At 34.8% G+C, this 21,374-nt stretch overlaps 1 protein-coding gene across 2 annotated transcripts in view; it reads left to right on the forward strand.

The window, feature by feature from the left end:
• Positions 1–21,374, forward strand: part of PCMT1 (protein-L-isoaspartate (D-aspartate) O-methyltransferase) — a 39,674-nt gene that overhangs the window by 6,011 nt on the left and 12,289 nt on the right. For both annotated transcript variants that reach the window (XM_063096410.1, XM_063096409.1), the window contains exons 2-5: positions 8,542–8,646; positions 10,057–10,088; positions 18,513–18,617; positions 20,836–20,956. In XM_063096410.1, the coding sequence (XP_062952480.1) occupies positions 8,542–8,646; positions 10,057–10,088; positions 18,513–18,617; positions 20,836–20,956 (363 nt within the window). The remainder of the gene's footprint in view (positions 1–8,541; positions 8,647–10,056; positions 10,089–18,512; positions 18,618–20,835; positions 20,957–21,374) is intronic.

The raw sequence follows: 21,374 nt of genomic DNA on the forward strand, positions 1-21,374 counted from the left end.
TCTCCCCTCAGATCCATTCTGCACGACATACTGATTTTCCTCGCGTACTGCTTTCTGTTTTGCCACTTTTCTGCTCAGCCTTCCTAAACTTAACATATCAAGGCTAAAAACTGCAAGCTTAGCTTTCAGACCTCTTTAGGGTCTTATGCAAGGGTACTTCAAAAAGTTTATAGAAAAATAAAATTAAAAGATAATACAAGTCTTTCCATGAACCACAACCAGGCACATGACACCAGCACCTTAGGACTCACCCAGGGACCTGAGGTATGGAGAAGGGGACCGGAGCCTCCTCTCACAACCAGGCACACCGTGCCAGCGCCTCAGGTCCAGCCCAGGGACCTGATGAATGGAGAAGGGGACCAGGCTGCTCTCCCACAACCAGGCACACTGCGCCAGCACCTTGGGGCCTGCCCAGTGACCCAAGGCCTGGTGAAGGGGATCAGACCCTCCTCCCACAACCAGGCACATGGAGCCAGCGCCTCAGGGCCCGCCCAGGAACCAGAGGCATGGAGAAGGGGACCAGACACACCCCACAACCAGGCACACTGCCAGTGCCAAGGAGCATGGCAAAAACATCACCTCTTTTTGGTGGCCCACCACAGCCACCACAACCATGGCTGCCATGAAAGTGGCTAGATGCCACAACCACCAGGCAGATGGTCTGCCAACCAGTGGAGGGCATTGACACAAGGAGAGTCACCAGCAGAGACCAAAGAAGAGGATGTCTCTCTCCACAAAGCCCATTTCAGAGTGACAGAAGAAGCATCTGCTGTATGATAATATTAGGGGACATGATCACACCTCTCAGCATTGGACATATCATCTAGGCAACAAATCAACAGAGTAACCATTATTCTTTCAGAAGGAGAGAAGTAATTAATCTAGGGTAATTAGAGGGGGAGGGGGGAGAGAATGGGGGAAGGGGTAAGATTGGACAAGGGGCATGAAGAATAATTACGATTTGTAACAATATATATGCTAGTAATATTGATTTGATCAACATATCTCAATTTTCAACCCCCAAAATATGTATAATAGATTTTGATTCAATAAATAAATTAAAATAATAATAATAATAATAATAATAATAATACAAGTCTTTCCATGAACTCTTTTTTTTTTTTTAAATATGACCAGTAAGGGGATCTTAACCCTTGACTTGGTGTTGTCAGCACCACGCTCTCCCGAGTGACACAGGCTGGCCCTTTCCATGAGCTTTTTGAAGTACCCTAGTACAACCTGCTCTCACGCTCCAGCTCCAGTCTTGTTCTTCAGGCTAATTTCATTTTCCTCTTCATATGCCTTGCACTTTAGGATACATGTTTGGTTGCTGTAACAAAGACCAAATTAACCATGGCTTAAACAAAATAAAAGTTTCTGTCATAACAATCCAAGTGTAAGCAATTGAGGGCTAATATGGTGGTTCCATGGTGTGGGAGAACTATGCTCCCTATCTCTTGTTGCCCTGCTCTTTCTCTCATCTGCAAGGTTGAAGATAGTTTACCTCCACCATCTCCGTAATCCATATGGACCATCTCCGTAGTCCCTGAGGAGGTAAACAGGAGAGAGAGGAAAACATCCTTTCCTTTTAAGAGCATAATCCAGAATCTGCATACATAATTTCTGCATATGTTTCATTGACAAGAAATTAATTGTAAGGCTGCACATAACTACAAGGAGGCTAGAGAATGCACCCAATTAAAATTCCGTCGCTGTGAACGAAAAGGAATCCCTGATACATTTTACTAATTGTGTGTGTGCATGTGTGTGTACACACGTACTATATGATAATGAGGTTAGGAGAACTGAAAAGATTAATTTTTAGTCAAGTAATGTATATAAAGTATAAGAAGGACTTAAAATGAAAAGCAACATTCTTCCATACCCCCACACTCATTGCCTATACTGAACCACTTTTAACTATGTTTTTTGTTCTGCTGCTGATTATCTTCATATCTCTAAATCGTATGCTTAAAGTGCTATTTCATGTTTTATCAACTTTAGACATCATCTGCTGATGTACTGCCAAGATGGATGACTTTTTACGCAATGAAAACCTCCCCCTCCCCCCAATAATTATATCATCATTGTGGTTCCTCTTTTGTGGTTACCGCCTTTGTAATATACTTTGACCTCTATCTCTTGTTCCATAATTTATAAACTGACACTACCTCTTAACCCCTCAACTTTGTAAGAAAGGATATTAGGGAGCTTCCCCTCTTGTTTCCCAGTTTTCTATTGGTTCTTTTACATCGTCAGAGTTGATAGCATTTACATTTTGTTCTGAGCAGTAAATAAATCTTCTGCACTTTATTTATTGATTTTAAAATTTGAAAATCAATAACCATCGTTAATATTTATGACTGCGTCAACACTTTCCTGAGCTGTGTAGTGTGCTGAGTTTATTCCCTGCTCTTTGTTTCCAATATCACAGACTGCCCTACTATTGAAGAGGATGTCAAATGTTTTTTTTTATACTTCATCAGTTGCTTGAAATCATGCCACATTTTAATTTTTTTCATATATAAATCATGGCTCTTGTATAGTGTTTTTTTTTTTTTTTTTTTCTGGAATTTGATTTATTCTCTGAGCCTCTCTCCCCCCCTCAAGTTGGGAAGAGAAGCATATACCTTCTTAACATGGTCCTTTTCAAGCTTTTTATTATTCATCTTATAGCTTGGATTCTACTTCATTCTTTTTGAATCCTAGCTTCTCTTTTGGATCAATTGCATGTTTGGGCCAACATTAGCCATGATTAGAATTATTTAATTAGGGTCCTTGGACCCTCGGGCTGCAGGCAGATTCGGTAGGAGTGGTTCTCAAGCTGTTCACTGTTTCAGAAAGCCTAGTGGTAATCGTGCTTGTATCCCTAATTGGACTATATATACTAAGTAAAACATCAAATTACTTTGTTGTTTGCTAGAAATATTTCAGGGCAGTGACAGTTATATATGTCATAGATTCCCCAAAATTGGAAAATTATTTAATAACTTAGTAAATGTAGCTTGGTTTTAGATATCTTTCAAAACATGGGATGCTGGGCAAAAATAAATAACAAGAACCTTGTGGTGAAAATTTTGGAAACCACTCAGTCATGGCCTGATAAAGCTTTATTCTGAGTTTTCATGTGTTCAGCTTTTTAAAAAATGACTGACACATGGTTTTGGTAACACCAAGGTCAGGGGTTCCGATACCCATACCATTCAGCTGCCCACCCCCCCCCCCAAAAAAAAGATTGGCTACATGCTATTTAAAGCAACTTAGGTTTTTGGTAAATTCTATATGCCTCTGTACCTATAGAGTAAGAAAAGGAGCCAAAGAAACCCACATGAGTTTGATAGAAGTACATTATCTGGTTTGAGGGAATGATCTCTTTAATTTACTTTGATTTTTAGAATGTGCCTGGAGTAATATGCTTGATTTAAGATGTAACACTTTAAGAATCCATTTGGAGAAGAGTGAATAAAGTGAATATGATGATGGTTTTAAAAACAAATGAATAATTGGAAGTGCTGAGTGAGTCTGCTTAACTTGAAAAAAATAAGGCTTAGGGTGGTCATGATCTATCTTCAGATGTGTAAAAAAGGTTGGCTAGATAGAAAATTCTAAATATTCTTTTTGGCTTCAGAGAGTAGCACTAAGGGTTCATGTAAGTGAGTTATAAAAAGGGAGATTTCACCTTAATAAAGGGAAATTTTGTGATAATCAGAATGGTCTGAATGTGGAAAGGGCTGTTCTTTGAGCTAGCAAGAATCATATTAGTGGAACTTTTCGAGTAGAGAGCGTGGTACCAGTTTATGAAGAAGTTAGCCATGATGTCTTCTAAGATCTTGTGACCTTGAGAGTCTGTGAATCATCCCTCTGGAATTTGAATTAATTTCAGTGCAAATGAACCACTCAAGAATTATTTTGGGAAATGAATTAGCAGAACTCACTAAGGTATTTGAATATTTTAGTAGCTGTATGTTGAAATGGTCAATTGGAGTCTAACATCATCTCAGTTTGAATGGCCCTACCCCTTATTTGCTCTTTGGTCGTGGACTACTTAACTAATTAGTCTTTCTGATCTCAATTTTATCATCTGTAAAATGGAGTAATATTAGTGCCTACTTTTTAGGCTTGTCAGAGACAATATAAGATTATTTCATGGTTTACATAAACTAGTTTACATAAACTTAAAAGACATAGTTTATGTACAGTGCTTTGGACTGTGTCTGGCACATGGTAAACAAGTAAATGATGTATCTATTATTCTGCTTTAAAAAAATTTTTTTTAATGCTTTCACTGTTTTATTTTAAAATCTTTTTGGGTAGCTTGCCTAAGCTTCTTTGTGTAGAAACAATACATTCTGTTTGAGTTAATTTATGTAAAATCTGTATTTTAAAATGGAAAGATTGTATACATTTGTCTTTTCCAGTCTATGACTATTTACAATGTTTTTTGTCTATTTGATGTGCTTTGTTTGCTTATTTTAAAAAATATTATTTTGGTATTTGGAATTTTTGTAACCTTTTATAATATCCTTAATCCACCTTTTTCTTAACTTTTTACTATCTGGTCTATCAATATTAAATGGTATCCTTTGATTTCTCCTATTATCTATATATTAAAGTCAGTGATCTAATTCTACTTTTCTCTGTTTTTCTCCTCCCATTGTTTTTAGTTGCATTCTTTCTACTTTGTCAGAACATACACATTTAAGTATTATTATTTTACCCATGTCCCTATTCTTGTTTTAGTTTTTGCTCTACCATTAATTGGACTCTGCTGATGTCTTCCTGGCTGTCTTTTGGTTAGATGAAGCACATCCTCTAAAAGATTCCTCAGGAAGGGCTTGTGTGTACAGCGTTCTGTGAGTTCTTGCACATTCAAAGCATTTTCTCTCTTTCTTTTGGCAGCTGACCAGTACAGGGATGGAACACTGGATCTTGGTGTTATCAGCACCATGCTCTAACCAACTGAGCTAACTAGCCAGCCCCAAAACATTTTTTCTGTAGCCTTGATTATTTGAACTACAGCTTGGCTGGGAATAAAATTCTTGGCTTATACTTAAAAAAATCAGCTTTACTGAGATATAATTTACATAAAAATTCACCAATTTAAAGAATACAATTTGAAAAATGTGACAAACATATATAGGGTATGATTAGGGTATAATCACTACCCTAATGACAAACATGATTAGGGTATAATCACTACCCTAATCATGATATAGAACAGGGGCCACCAACTATAGGCCACAGGCCAAATTTGGCCTGCTTCCTGGTTTAATAAGTATTTTAGAACACAGCTGTATCTTTTTATTTATGTATTGCCTATGGCTATTCTTGCACTATGATGGCAGAGTTGAGTAGTTGCAAGAGAGACTATATGCCCTGCAAAGCTTAAAATATTTACTATTTGGCACTTTATGGAAGATTGCTGATCGCAGCTATAGAAAGTTTCTTTCACGCAGAAAGCTCCCTCATGCTTCTTTGTAATTAATCTTCTCCCTCTGCTGTCAACCCGTAGCAACTACAGATTAACCTTCTGTCACCATAGTTTTGGAGTTTCTAGAATTTGATGTAAGTGGAATCATAATTGTGTATAGTTACCTTGTCTGGTTTCTTTCACTTACATGAGTGCTCTTGACATTCATTCATCTTGTTGGGTGTATCACTAGTTTGCTTCTTTTATTGTCAACTTGTACTTTATTTCCTTGATTTTTTTTTTTTTTTCCTTTTGACTGCTGGTTGGTATTGGGATTCAAACCCATGACGTTGGTGTTATAAGGCTGTGTGCTAAACCAACTGAGCTAACAGGCTAGCCATCTTGAATATTTTTGAAAATGCTGCTTTATTCTTACTATGCTCTTAAGAGACCTGATGGTTACCTAATTTTTTTTTTTTTACCCTTATTAGGTAATTTGATTTTTTTATCTTGAGGTTCTGAGAATTTTCTTCCTTGCCTTTAAAAAAAAATTCATCAGTTGATGGACATTTGGGTTGTTTCTACCTTTTGGATATTCCAAATAATGCTGCCATGAATGTTCATGTATAAGTTTATATGTGGTCATACATTTTTATTTCTTCTGGGTATGTACCTAGGAGTGGAATTGCTGGGTCATGTGGTAACTCTGTGTTTAACCATTTGAGGAACTGCCATATTGCTTTCCAAAGTGGCTGCACCGTTTTAGATTCCGAGTAGCAGTGCATGAGGGTTCTGATTTCTCCATATCTTTGCCAACATTTGCTATTTTCTGACTTTGATTATAGCCATTTTAGTGAGTATGAAATGGTATCTCATTGTGATTTTAATTTGCATATCCCTAATGACTAATGATGTCTAGCATATTTTCATTTGCTTATTGGCCATTTGCATCTCTTCTTTAGAGAAATATCTGGTCAGATCTTTTGCACATTTTTTATAGAATTATTTGTCTTTACATTGAATTGTAAGAGTTCTTTATATGTTCTAGATATAAGTACCTTCTTGGATATATGATTTACAAATATTTTCTCCCACTCTGTCAGTTGTCTTTGTACTTTCTTGATAGTGTCCTTTGAAGGACAAAAATTTTTAATTTTGATGCTTTTGTTGTTATATTTAAGAATCCATTGCCAAATCCAAAGTCATGAAGATTTACTCTGATATATTGAGTGTTAATGGTTTTAGCTCTTATATTTAGGTCTTTGATCCATTTACACTTAATTTATGTATATGGTATGAAGTAAAGGTTGAACTTCATTCTTTTGCATGTGGCTCTCCAGTTGTCACAATGCCATTTGTTGAAAAAGACTATTCTTTCGTCATTGCATGGTCCTGGCATTCTGGTCAACCCCCTGACTTAAGTTTCTTCCTTGTAGCCAGTGCTGTGAACTTCCAAGTCCCAGGCCTCTGTTAAGTATTTTAGTGTACGTAGTGCTGTACTTCCTCTTTCTGGGAATGATTTTATCCGTACTTCCTCTGTGTCTTCTGCTTCCTTCTCTTTTTCTTGGAGCCTTTTAAACCTGACCCCCATCACTTTTGCTTTCTGTACCCACAGGCATGCAGGAGTAGCAGGAGCTTTGTTGCAATTCCTTGTTTCTTTTTCTGTTTATAGGAAATTTGAAATTTGGGTATTCTTTGTCTCCTAGTAATGTGGTGCATGGATAACGTATGGTTTTATTTATGCCCCTTCTTGACCTTAGGTTCAGGTTTTTTTGAGCAGCTTTGTGGAGAAATTCAGATTCTGATGACCGCCATTACCCTCCAGAACTTGGAAGCTCCACAGTTGATGAATAAGTTAAATTAGTTTGCATATTTTAAACTTCTCATTATGCTTTTACTGAAGTAGTCTCATTTTAAAATAGTCATTTCTAATGTAGCCAAATTAAACAGAGCATATCTTGGTTAAAAAATTTTAATTTATTTCTGGATTGTTAAAGTCAAGTTCATATATGTAATCTACAGGTTTTAGATCTGTGAGGATAAGAACTATGCTGTCTTGTTTATTCTTATACTCCTAAGCATATAGCACTGTGTCTGGTAGGTATTTAATAGTCAACATTGAATGAGTAAATAAGGGGTTTATTGAATAATAACTATATGCACAGTACCATGAGAGTTATTGAAGTTTAACATTTATTTAATCTCAAAGAACTAATTGTTGGGGAAGCCAAATATATATATTACTGACCTTAATTTTCTTCTTTAAAAAATTTACTTCTCTTGGGACGTATATAATGATTTTTTTTTTTTTTTTTTTAAAGATGACCGGTAAGGGGTTCTTAACCCTTGACTTGGTGTTGTCAGCACCAAGCTCACCCAGTGAGCTAACCGGCCATCCCTATATGGGATCCGAACCTGTGGCCTTGGTGTTATCAGCACCACACTCTCCCGAGTAAGCCGTGGGCTGGCCCCTGGGACGTATATAATGATATATCAGTCTGGTCTTCATCCCTCCTCATCATCTTTTTTTTTTTTTTTTTGGCCACTGGACAGTGCAGGGATCAATCCTTGGACCTTCGTGTTATCAGTACCACACTCCAACCAGCTGAGCTAACCAGCCAGCCCTTCTTATTATCTTTGAAAGCTCCAATTTCTTTGCATATCTCTTAAAAGTTGGCATTTGTTTTTTGTTGCTTCAGTTGCCATCTATATAAATAGAAATCTATATTTCTATTTTCAGTCTTCTTCCTGAGCTCCAGATCTATATGTTCAGTTGGCTGTTGAATATATCCACTTGTATCTCCACTGTAGCCTCTAACTGAATAAATAAATTATCTTTTTACTTCTTAACTCTGATCCTTCTCCAGGATTTCTCAAATCTGTTAATGGCCTCAGCATCTCAACCATCACCCACAAATCCCCAAAGTCAGTTGGGTATATATTACCTACTAAATCCTTCTTGGATCCTACTTGAATCCTTCTACTTTTCTCCGTCTTTACTGTTATTATTAAAGACCAGGTTGCCATTACCTGGGCACTGCAACAACTTCCAATCTTGTATTTTAGATGTATTCTAAAATACATCTGATTGTGTCACTCTCTGCTTAAAATATTTGCCTCCTTCGTTTCAGAAAATGGAATCATCAAGACAGATAAAGTGTTTGAAGTAATGCTAGCTACAGATCGCTCCCACTATGCAAAATGTAACCCTTATATGGATTCCCCACAATCAATAGGTAAGCTTTAGATTTCTGAAAATGTCACATTTTTTCCCCATTTACTCTAATTTTTGTAAGTAGAAAGATACTGAGACATAGACATTTATAATTACCTTGCTAATTTGAATTTTATGACTAATTTTCATAATCCCCAACATAGCCATTTTAATCAATGACATGTATTTTTCTATTTTCACAAACTACATGTGATATTGTATAAATAATTCAAAATTTTTCTTAAAATATTTTAATGAAAAACAAAACTTTCAAACTTATAGTTTTAGTTGAGTGCTGAATTTTCTTTAGGGACCTTAATGTTGATTAAAGTTTATTTTCATGTTAGCATTAATTTTTTAAATCAATATTTAAAGGAAATAAATGTAATTCAATTATTACTGACTTCCCTGCTTCACTTGCCCTGATTTTTTGGCTTGTGTTTGTTTTTAGAAAGTCCCATATTTAACTCCTCCTCAAGCAGGTTTTGCTGAACTGCTGAGCCTTGGCAGTGGGCGCCTTTGAGGCTTAGAAGTGCCTCAGGATTCTGTCAGCCAGCTGCCATGTTATCTTCTTTAGAAGCACTGTGACAGTCATCACAGAAGATCCTGGGGAGCTTCTGAACCCCGAAGGCACCTGCTACCACCGCTCAGTGAAAACTGCTTCAGAGGCAGAAGCAGGTAAATAAGTTTTGAGAAAGCAACACTGGAAGAAAAGAAACTAAAAGCTAAAAACCAAGAGAAGATGATGTGAATTAACATCAGATGATAAGATGTAAAGTAAATTGAAATCGTTTATTGGCCTCTTAAGCTATTTTGTCAGTTGCTTTATTTTTTTTTATTTTTAATTTTTTAAAAAGATGACTGGTAAGGGGATCTTAACCCTTGACTTGGTGTTGTCAGCACCACGCTCTCCCAAGTGAGTTAACCGGCCATCCTTATATAGGGATCCGGACCCATGGCCTTGGTGTTATCAGCACCCCATTCTCCCAAGTGAGCCACGGGCCAGCCCTTTTTTTTTTTTTTAAGTTGCCAGAAATATGAAATTAATTTTGCAAAGATTTTGCATACCTGTTATGTACGGAAGCTTATTTTCTTTTTATAAATCTGAAGAAAAAACAAGTCAAAAATCTATCAACTCTCAACTAACCGAAATTCTTCCTTTCTTTATTAACTATACAGGAGAGAAAGTTTTAGAAATAGTTAAGACTGTTTTACTAGATGAGCACATTAGCCTTTGTCGTGGTTGTATTTTCTAATTTTAATTGCTGCTTGTCAGTACTCTCACAAGTAAAAGTTTTATTTTCTTGAGATCATAAAAACTAAAAGGAATTATTGTGAAGAATAATGTATGGATATTAGAAAAGGAATTATATGAAATATTCAGTATGTTTTTGCAACTGAATGTATCAGTAGTTCTCTTCTTGTTTTTCAGGTTTCCAGGCAACAATCAGTGCTCCCCACATGGTAAGTTAACTTTGTTCATTTGGTTACAAATGGATTACATTTTTCTCTACAATCATTTTCTCCAGCAAAAAAAGGTTTAAAGAAAGTTTTAAAATTTTAATTATATCAATTTATCATCTATGAATTATGTAAATTGGTAATGAACATCTTTCTGTTTTTTTTGAACATCCTATTCTGAATATCTGATATGTAGAAGGAACTCTTCTTGGCAGAAACTGTCATACTTAAGTTTTTGGTAGTTGTATCTATGACATGTAAAAATTGAACATAAAAGTTGTTTAGTGACAAGTTAATTAAGGGAGAGAATATTTTAAATAGTATAATGGACATGTTATAGAAACCCCCAGTTGAATATTATTTTACATTTTATTTGGAAAATTCATTAGGGAGTGGTTAAGTATAGCAGCTCTGAAGAAGCAGCATAGGTCTTTCAGAAGGACCTGTCTTAAGTGATCTAGTGCTTTAATCTATTGGGAATTTAGGAGTTTTAAATGTCAGTTATTTAAATGAGTACTCGTGCATTGTGGAGGAAAGAACGATAGCTTTTCTGATTCTCTGCAAATATTGGGGGTTGGAGAAACTCTTATTTATTTATTTATTTATTTATTTTAAATTTTATTTTGTCGATATACATTGTAGCTGATTATTGCTCCCCATCACCAAAACCTCCCTCCCTTCTCCCTCCCCCCCAGAAACTCTTATTTAAACTTTATACTAAAATTCTACATATGTATTTATAGTGAACGGATAATTATATTAGAAGAAAAAATAGGAGACATTTATAAAAATTGAATAGAAATGGCTTTTTAAAAGATGCCCCAAAATAAGCCATTTAAAAAATCTGCTATATTTGCATCGTAAAAATTTAGGATTTCTACAGAGAAAAAATGTTATAATAAAAATTAAAGAAGAAAAATTGAGGGAAATATCTGTAATGCATATGACAGCATTGGTTACAGCATGGTGCTGATAACACCAAGGTCCAGGGTTTGATCCCTGTACCCGCCTGCTGCCAGAAAAAAGAAAAACAATATGACACATAGGGCAAATTTCAGTGTTCTCCTATATACATATATACATACATATGTGTATGTGTGTATTCTGTAAATTAATAAGTAAAAGACCAGTAAGTCCAAAGGAACATGGGTAAAGGACAAGATTGATAGTTCATCAAAAGAAATACAAATCACATAGATATTTAAACAAATGAAAAGCTGTCATCTTCATTTATAGTTAGTAAATTGCAAATTAGCACCATAGTGAAGTACCATTTTTCACTTATCAGATTGCCAGAAATCATAAAGTTTGATACTTTGTGTTAGAAAGGAGAACTGGCAATCACATAGCTTTTTTGATGGGAGAGTGAATTGAGTGTTTTTGGAAGGTAATTTAGCAATTCTCTCAAAATGTGAAATAAGTATGCATTAGACTCCCCAGTTTTATTTCCAGATATTTATTTCATAGTATATTTGCACAAGTGCAAAATGATTTAACTAAAGTTATTCGTTGGCACATTATTAATAATTGTAAAAAAATGGCAATGACCACTAATAGTCCACTAATAGTAGATGGTGAATAAATTCCAGTACATCCATACAGTGAAATACTGTGAAGCTGTTAAATAAAGAAGTATGAATATGGCAAGGTCTTGAAAAAAACATTAAGCGTAAAAGCAGAGTGTAGAAAGGTATTTATAGTATTCTGTGATAAATGAGAATCAAATATACACACATATGTACACACATATGTTTTCCTATCAAAATGAAAACTAAAAATGATTTCTTCTAAGGTGTGAATTAGATGATTGGGGCCATAGGAGTGGAAGTGAGATCTGCTTTTCACTGTATACCCTTGAATTGTTATCAACTTCTTATTTTTTTTAAAAAAAAGCTATGGAAAATGATGTCTTTTTTTATGCATTACCTATTTAAAGAAATTAATGATTAAAAAAATGTTATAGTCTTAAGATCCCTTCAAACGTGTTGTTTGAACTACTGCTTAAAATGAAAGATTTATTAGAAGCATTCACCTAATCTTAAAAGTTATTTCAGAGAACTAGTACCCAACATGTTTGGAAAATTGACTGGAGAAGTATATTTTCAGGCATTAAGGGAAATACTGTGTGATTTTTTTTTTTTTTTCCCTGAAGTTTTGTGCCCTGGGTGTCCAGTTCACTGCCCCCAAAAACATGACAGTTACTCTATGGAAAAGGATGCATTTTTTAACAACAACAACAAAAACCCAGCATTGTTAAGATATAATTCACATACTGTAGGATTTATCCTTTTAAAGTACACAATTCTACGGTTTTTAGTCTACTCAGAATTGTCCAGACATCACCACAATCTAATTTAAGAACATTTTTTCAACACCCCAAAAAGACACTCTATACCCATTATTAGCAGACAGTTCCCATCCCCTACTCTGTGCAGGTCCTGGCAACTATTAATCTACTTTTTGTTTCTGTCTATTTGCCTGTTCTGGACATTTCATATAAGTGGAATTATATAATATGTGGCCTTTTGTGATTGGTTTTTTGAATTTAGCATAACGTTTTAGGGTTTATCTGTGTTGTGATGTGGATCAGTACTTCATTTCTTTTTATGGCTGAATAATATTCCATTGAATGGATAATACCACATTTTGTTTATCCATTCACTTGTTGATGGCAGTGTGGATTGTTTCCACCTTTTGGCTGTTCCAAATAATGCTGCTGTGAACATTCATGTGCAAGTTTTCGTGTGGTCCTGTTTTCATTTCTCTTGGATATACACCGAGGAGTAGAATTAGTAGGTCCTGGAATTACTAGTTTATATGGTAACTCTACGTATAACATTTTAAGGAACTGCCAGACTGTTTTCCGAAGTGTGTTTTATTTATTTTATTTATCCTAGTGTCTGTGAAGTGGTATCTTAGTGTGGTTTCGATTAGCATTTCCCTAGTGATTAATGATGTTGAGCATTTTCTTTTCATGTGCTTATTGGCCATTTGTATATCTTCTTTGGAGAAATGTCTGTTCAATCCTGTACCCATTTCTTAGTTGAGTTATTTGTCTTTTTATTGTTGAAAAGGATGCATTTTAAAAATTAATTGTGGCAAAATACACATAACATAAAATTTATGATCTTAACCATTTTTTAGTGTATAGTTTAGTAGTGTTAAGTACATTCACATTGTTATGCAACCAGTCTCCAGAAATGTTCATCTTGCAAAACAAAAACTATACCCATTCAACTACTTCCCCTTTCCCTGTTCTCCCCTTCTGTCAGACCCTGGCAACCACCATTCTATTTCCTGTTTCTATGAGTTTAACTAATCTAGATACCTCATATAAGTGGAATCATATAGTATATTTCTTTTTTTTTCTTTTTTTTAAAGATGACTGGTAAGGGGATCTTAACCCTTGACTTGGTGTTGTCAGCACCGCGCTCTCCCAAGTGAGCTAATCGGCCATCCCTATATAGGGATCCGAACCCGTGGCCTTGGTGTTATTGGTACCACACTCTCCCAAGTGAGCCACGGGCCGGCCCACTATTTGTCGTTTTGTGACTGGCTTATTTCACTTACTATAATGTCCTCAAGGTTCATCCATGTCATAGCTTTTGTCAGAATTTTCTTCCAAAACGGATAAATTTTTAATTACTTACATTTTCTGAGTAGCCTATGACTTAATAAGGAAAACGTGTGTAGCTATGCATGTATATAGTTACATTGTACATGTACATGTATGTCTGTACATATGCATAACAAACAGTAAGTATACAGTGTCCTTTGATGTTTGCTGAATCAGGATGTGAGTAGGATAAAATATTGTTAATTGTATTGTTTGGACAAGCAGCTGTGATCTTGAATCGTTTATTGCCCAGATCTTAGCAGTATTAAAAGAGAAGCAGAAAGTGAGGAAGCAAAAGCAAGGAGAAATGACATCTGCGTTTAACAAACCTTAAAATCAGAGACTTAGAAGTAACTGTAACCTGGAATATTTTCCAAATCCCTAATTAAAGAAAAATGTTATGTGTGCAGTGGGCAAAAGATTAAAAGCGGCTTTTAAAAATGGCATCCTGGTAGCAGTGAGCACACCTAGCTTCCAGATTTTGGATCCTAAATACTATTGCTCCCTAAAAGAGACTAGAGCTCCTTGGAGAAATGACTGATACCTGGAAAGTGAGGAAGTACTCAAATGGGGTAATGTCATAACGACACAGGAGCAGATTTGAGGAGACTCCCAGAGGCCAAATTTGAGACAATTTGAGAAACAAAAAGACTAATGAAGATAACAGGTTGAAACTCAGTGAATTGAAAAACAAAAATCCATGAGTGCATAGAGATTTAAAAAAAAAAAAAAAGCAAGACAGATAAAAAAAAAAATGAAAGCTATTCTTTACAGAAAAACAGAAGAATTCCACTTAATAAATGTGGAAGGAATAATAGAATTTTAAAAATCACTATTTTGTAATCTGTTTAATAATTGAATTAGGCAAAGACCATCAATGAATCTAAAGCCATTAACAGAAGAATTGTTGGGGAACAAAAGTATTCATATAGTCTCAAATTATTATCACACATATTACTTATTAATTACAGAGAGAAAAATATGCCTTGAAAATAGAGTGATCTAGTGGTCACCACTTTTACTGAGTGGTTTAGCTTGGCATGTTCACTTGAGAGATGGCCCGATATTATGTGCTTCCTGATGTAATGCGGTCGGGGAGGTGCATAACAAGACCTGGGTGATGTTCTTGCTAGAAAATTTTGACCTGAATCTAACCCTGAGGAAATAGACACATCTAGAATGTGGAGTATTATGTGTTGGGGGACAACTGGACAGGACTCCTTTAAGGAGTCAGTTTCTGTGGAACAGCCAAGTGGTAGGTGGAAAAGGGTAGTTGGGGGGAAGTATTTCAGATTGGGAAATGCAGCGCATGAACCCTCAATGTATTGGGGGGAAAAACAGCCATTTAACACATATTTGCATGTTTCCCCTAAAAGGGTTCTGTGGAACCTTTAGGACTTTCTGGCTTGAAAATTTGAAAATCCTTGTATTATGTGAGGCTGCATCTGTTAAATGCCTTTTCTCCTTTGTATGTTAGTTGTGAGAAAAGATAGCCTTAATTTTTTTTTTTTTTTTTTTTTTTTAAGATGACCGGTAAGGGGATCTCAACCCTTGTCTTGGTGTTGTCAGCACTACACTCAGCCAGTGAGCGAACCGGCCATCCCTATATGGGATCCGAACCCGTGGCCCTGGTGCTATCAGCACCGCACTCTCCCGAGTGAGCCACAGGCCGGTCCGATAGCCTTAATTTTTTAAAGAAACTTTTTATTAAGAAAAATTGTGGAAGATTTCCAATACCACACACACAAATAAAATAGTATAATGAACCTTTGTGTAACAATTACTCAGCTTTAATAATTAACAACAATTTATTTGCTAGTCTTGTTTTATCTGACTCTCTCTTTTGCTAAAGTATTTTAAAGCAAATCCCAAACATAATTATTTTCTCCGCTAAATATATTAGTGTAAATCTCAAAGACTTTTAAAACACAACTGCAATGGCATTAGTATACATAACAATACCTTACACCTAGTCCGTGTTCAAACTTTGCTATGTGTTTCAGAAAATTTCTTACAGTTAATTTGCTTAAATCAGTATCCAAACAGTGTCTATACATTACATCTTTTTGGTCTTGTTTTAGTCTTTTTAGTCTCTTTTAATTTCAATAGACTCTTTTCTTTTTTTATATTTATTTATTTATTTGTTTGTTTGTTTGTTTTGTTTGTTTTTGTGGCTGGTGGGCACAGGGAACTGAACACTAGACCTTGGCGTCACAAGGCTCTGCTCTAACCAATTGAACTAACTGGCCAGCCTTTTTTCTTTTTTAGCAAATGCCATTTATTTATTGACGGAACTAGTTCATTTGTCCTAAAGAATTGGTTGTTTGTGTTCAACTTGTTCCTTTTTTAAATTAAAAAAATTTTTGCTAGAACACTTTCTAATGGTCCTGTTGCATCACATCAGTAAGTACAAGATATCTGATCATCCACTTTTAGTGATTAGAATAAGTAGTCTTAAAATTTTTTTTTATTGTTATAAATACACATAATAAGGTGCACATATCTTAAGTGTTCACCTTGAAGAATGTTTACATGTGAACTTATGTGTAACCACTACCCAGATCAAGATACAGGACATTTTCAGCACCCATGCCCTTTCCTAGTCAGCTCACATCCCCAAAGTGACCAGTATTCTGGCTTTGATCACCTAGATTAGTTTTGCAGAATAGGGAATTTTCATTCTACTCTTTATTTTGACATTATCTATTTCTGATGATGAAAAGATTTTATTTTGACATAATTTCAAACTTAGAGAAATGTTGTAAAAGTGGTACAATTTCTACATACCGTTTCCCAAATGTTATTTTACCACATTTGCTTTATTATTTATTCTTTCTCTTTCTCCTCCCTCCCTCCCCATATATAGATAAGTGTGTGTGTGTTTCTGAGCTCTTTGAAAGTAAATTGCAGGCATATGCTTTTTACCTTTAAAAATAAGTACATTCTCTTACATAACCACAGTACGGTTGTCAAAATCTGGAAATTAACATTGATACAACACTGTTAGCCAATTTATAGATGTTATTTAGATTTTATCATTTGTTGTGATAAAGTTCCTTATAGGAAAAGAAAATTGCAGATCATGAATTTCATTTGCTTGCCATGTGTTTTTGGTTTTCTTTAAAGAAAGACTGAGGAAACATTTCTTCAGTCTTTTCTTTTATGGCCTTGAAAACTTTTATGAATATGGGCCAGTTATTTTATATAATGTCCCTCAGTTTTAGTTTAATTTTTCATCATAATTCCATATGGGTTATGCTTTTTTGCCCAGAATGTCCCAGAAGTGATGCATCTTAGCAGAGGCATGTGATATCAATGTGTCCTATTATTGGTGATCTTAACTTTGATCATTTGATTGAAGTAGTGTCAACCAGGTTTCTCCACTAAAAAACTTTTTTCTGAACTCCATGGTAAAGTTACTGTTTTTCCTTTGTAATTAATAAATATCTGGGGTGAATGCTTTGAGATTATGTAAAATATCCTTTTACTTGTCAAACGTTAATCCACCAGTTTTAGCATCCATTTATGATTTTTGTGTAAATCAGTTGTTACTGAGATGGTTGCTCAAAGACGATTATGTCTTTTCTCGATTTTTTTTTCCCTGGCAGCTGGCTGGTACAGGGATCTGAAAGACGATTTTCTAAGTTCATCATTTCTTCTGTATTTATTAGCTGGGAACATTTTTCCTTATTCTCCATTTATATATGTATAGAAGTATATATATTTTTAATCATGATGGATTCATGAATATGTATTTCTACCAAGATGTGGTTGTAAATACGTTTATTTCTACTGGATCTGATTGATGTTTAATAATGAAAATACCAGGCATTTAAGGACAGCTTTTTGAAATAACATTTATTAGTTCCAGCTCTTCTTTTGGAAAAGCTCTGAAATGCAAGTTTATAAAGTGGATTCCTTCCTTCTTTCCTTCCTCTCTTCTCCCCTTCCTTCCTGTCTGCCTTCCTTCCTCTTCCTTCCTTCCTTCCATGGCTGGCTGGTATGGGGATCTGAACCCTTGACCTTGGTTGAGGAAGGCTTTATTTCTTGATTTGGTCCAAAGCATAACAATATGATTTTATTCATAATTTATATATAATGTAAACATAAAAACATATATCCTTTGGCCCTTTTAACTTTACTTTTAGGAATTTGTTATATAGATATACTTTATAAAATTTTTATAAAGATTATTATTTTATTATCCTGCAGGTATAAGATTATTTTATTTCTTTTTGTTATAGACGATTGGAGCTAACTTAAATTTCTCATTAGTGATATTTGTTGTTATAAGAAATCTATACAAGAATATATTCCTCAGCCATAAAAAAGAATGAACAAGCTGTTTAAGTCTTGATATGAAAGGTCCTTCAAAATATAAATGAAAAAATACATATGTATTTGTATATGCATAAAATGAATATTTCTGGTAGGAATCACAAGAAACTGGTCACATTGGTTGCCTTTAGGGAGTGAAACTGGATGGTTGGGGATAGAAGTGTCATGGGGACTTTTCACGATAAATCCTTTTGTATCTTTTGACCTTGAATTAATTAAATTTTTAAAATTCACACACTGGATCTAAAATTACTAAAACACTTTATCTAAATGTAAAAATTCTAATTGAACAGTGAGAATCTTCTTGTGTAATTCTTGTGTAGATACAAGTATGTAATATATTTTCATTGTCTTGGTAGATGACAGTAGTAGAAAAGTTGGTAGAGAGCTGGCAACTTTATTTATATGCCATGGTGTATATTCTTTATAGAGTGTTGAAAAAAATGAATATTTGCTTTGTTTTCTTTTGGCAGCACGCATATGCACTAGAACTTCTATTTGATCAATTGCATGAAGGAGCTAAAGCTCTCGATGTAGGATCTGGAAGTGGAATCCTTACTGCATGTTTTGCACGTATGGTAAGAGCTTTATTTTTTATTCTGGCCCCAACAGAAGCATATTATATAATTTGTCTGTATGTTTTTTTCAGTGGTTTTTTTTTTTTTTTTTTTTTTAAAGATAACCAGTAAGGGGATCTTAACCCTTGACTTGGTATTGTCAGCACCACACTCTCCCAAGTAAGCTAACCGGCCATCCCTATATAGGAATCCGAACCCGTGGCCTTGGTGTTATCAGCACCATACTCTCCCAAGTGAGCCATAGGGCAGCCCTCACTGGTGGTTTTGATGTATGTTTGTTTGTTCTATTAAGATAGCAGTTGGAATATACATCACTTAGGATTTTGTTGTTTTTGTTTCAACCCAAATTGGCAGAGTTAAAAGGAAATTTATTTAGTTTGTGTAGTGGAGAAGTCTAGGGGTATATCTGGCTTCTTGTCTAGCTGGATTTAGAAGACCAGGTATTGTTGTTGAGAATGGGTTTCTCTCTGGTTCTTGGTTTGGCTTTACTTTCCTCCACATGTTGGCTTTTTTACCAGACAGCCTCTACACTTGTAATCCCAAGATGGTGGTCAGTAGCTCCCAAACTACATTCTTCCAACTTTTCATCTCTCAGAAAAGAAGAGTGAGCCTGATTTCCAGTAACTCCTACAGGCTTTTTAGGAATGAAGGTAGAGATTCTTTTGCATTTGGAAAAATGCTCTTAGAAAAATGCCTTGTTTGTTATACTTCAACTTGTGTCACTAGAGGCGTATCTGGTAAATGACTACCAGAGTATAAGCTGGGGACCACTAAAGCACTTTGCAGTAAAGGTTCATTGTGCTCACATAATCAAAGGTTGATCATCAGAGATCTTATGCCTGGAGGCCAGATTGGAAGATTCTGGTTTAGTTGAGATGGGATTTATGGATCCATACTGGACTAGAATCCATGTAGCTTGCCATAAATATATAATCAGCAGACCCACTAGAATGTGAGTTCCAGGGAGGTGGGGATTTTGTCTAACTTTTTTTTCACTGATGTATCCTAAGTATCTAGAACAGTGCCTGGCACATAATAAGGACTCAGATATTTCTTTTCAGATGTTTTGCTTGTTTTGTAGAAGTTAAGTCCTCACTAATGGGTATCAGGAATTTTTTTTAAAAAGTTACCAATAGCATTTAATTAGTAACTGTTCTCTATACTTAACATGTTTATGGTTTTAGAAGAATAGTCATTTAAAAAATCAGCAAGTTTCTGCATTATAATTTTTTAAAAAATGATATTAAAGTTAATGTTTTTTATATATTTACTATGTGCTAGTCAGTGTCCTAAGTGCTTTTCATGTATTCTCTTATTTAATCTTTACATCCTTAGTGGGGTATACGAGGATACTTCAAAAAGTTTGTAAGGAAAAAAAAAGTTTGTGGAAAAATAGAATTAAAAGATAAAGGAATCTTCCCATGAACTTTCTGAAGAATTCTTGTATACCCTTTTCCTCCTCATTTTATTGCTGAGGAACCTGATACATAGAATGAGAGGCTAACTTGCAAAGTTATACAGTTGTAAGTCAGTGAATGAAACTTATATATGAATCCAAGTAGTCTGACTTCAGGGCCTTTATTGTGTTAAAGTTTTTTTTGCAATTAATATTGATACTTGGGGCCTTTTAATATATTTTTATATTTTACGCTAATGGCAGTAAAATCAGGTGTAGAAATCTCCCCTCATAAAATTTGTTTTTGTTTTTGTTTTGTTTTGGGTGGCTGGCCTGTGAGGATCTGAACCCTTGGCCTTGATGTTATAACAATATGCTCTAACCAACTGAACTAACCAGCCAGCCCTTCCTCATAAAATTTTTTATGTAACATTTTAATGCTTAAAGTTACACTTTTAAATGGAATTTCAATTTTAAAAAGATTGCACTACCATTAAATATTGGTAGTTAAATCCTACTTCAAAGTTCTGGATTTAAAAATTAGAAATCTAAGAAAGATATAGTTTTTCTTAGTATTATAAAATTTTAAAATTTGTTTTAGCTTTTTAATTGCTTAAATAAAGTGAGGATTATAGTTGTGAGAGTTGTATATGGTAAATAATTTATGATAAACTGAGTGTTTCACAATCTAATTGGAGGCTTAAGATGTTTGTTTTTAATTTCTCATTTTGGAATATGATTTTAGATAAGGAAACACTTTAATAACACTTTAGAAAAACAAATTTAGCCCAATGAGCTATTAGGTTATTTTCTCTTTTCCAGGTTGGATCTAATGGAAAAGTGATAGGAATTGATCACATTAAAGAGCTAGTAGATGACTCGATAAATAATGTCAGAAAGGACGATCCAACACTTCTGTCTTCAGGGAGAGTGCAACTGGTTGGTGAGTATCAGGAAACTTTAAAAATTTCTTCACCAGAGGATTTTTATTTTCAGAAGATTCATGCAAGCTAAATAAGACTCAGAGTTAATTATTACATTTATTTACATTCTCTTTTAAATACTAAAAAAGAATAACAATTACTCTTTTTGTCCACCTAGTGAGTGTATAGCACTGTATTTCTTTGCGATTTTAATTTTGTATTTTCTTATTAACCAATGAGGTTGAATACTTTTTTGTGTGTTTGGCCATTTGGATTTCCTCTTTTGTGAATTGCCTGTTCAGATATTGGATTGTTTGTATTTTTCTTTGACTTATAGGGCTTCTAGAGACTAGGCCTTTGTCTGTTTATACATATCGTAAACCTCTTCTTCTCCCCCTTGTGGTGTACCTTTTCATCTTACTGGTACCCTTTTGATAA

The sequence above is a fragment of the Cynocephalus volans genome, chromosome 5 (genome assembly GCF_027409185.1).
Source record: "Cynocephalus volans isolate mCynVol1 chromosome 5, mCynVol1.pri, whole genome shotgun sequence".
Lineage (NCBI taxonomy): Eukaryota > Metazoa > Chordata > Mammalia > Dermoptera > Cynocephalidae > Cynocephalus > Cynocephalus volans.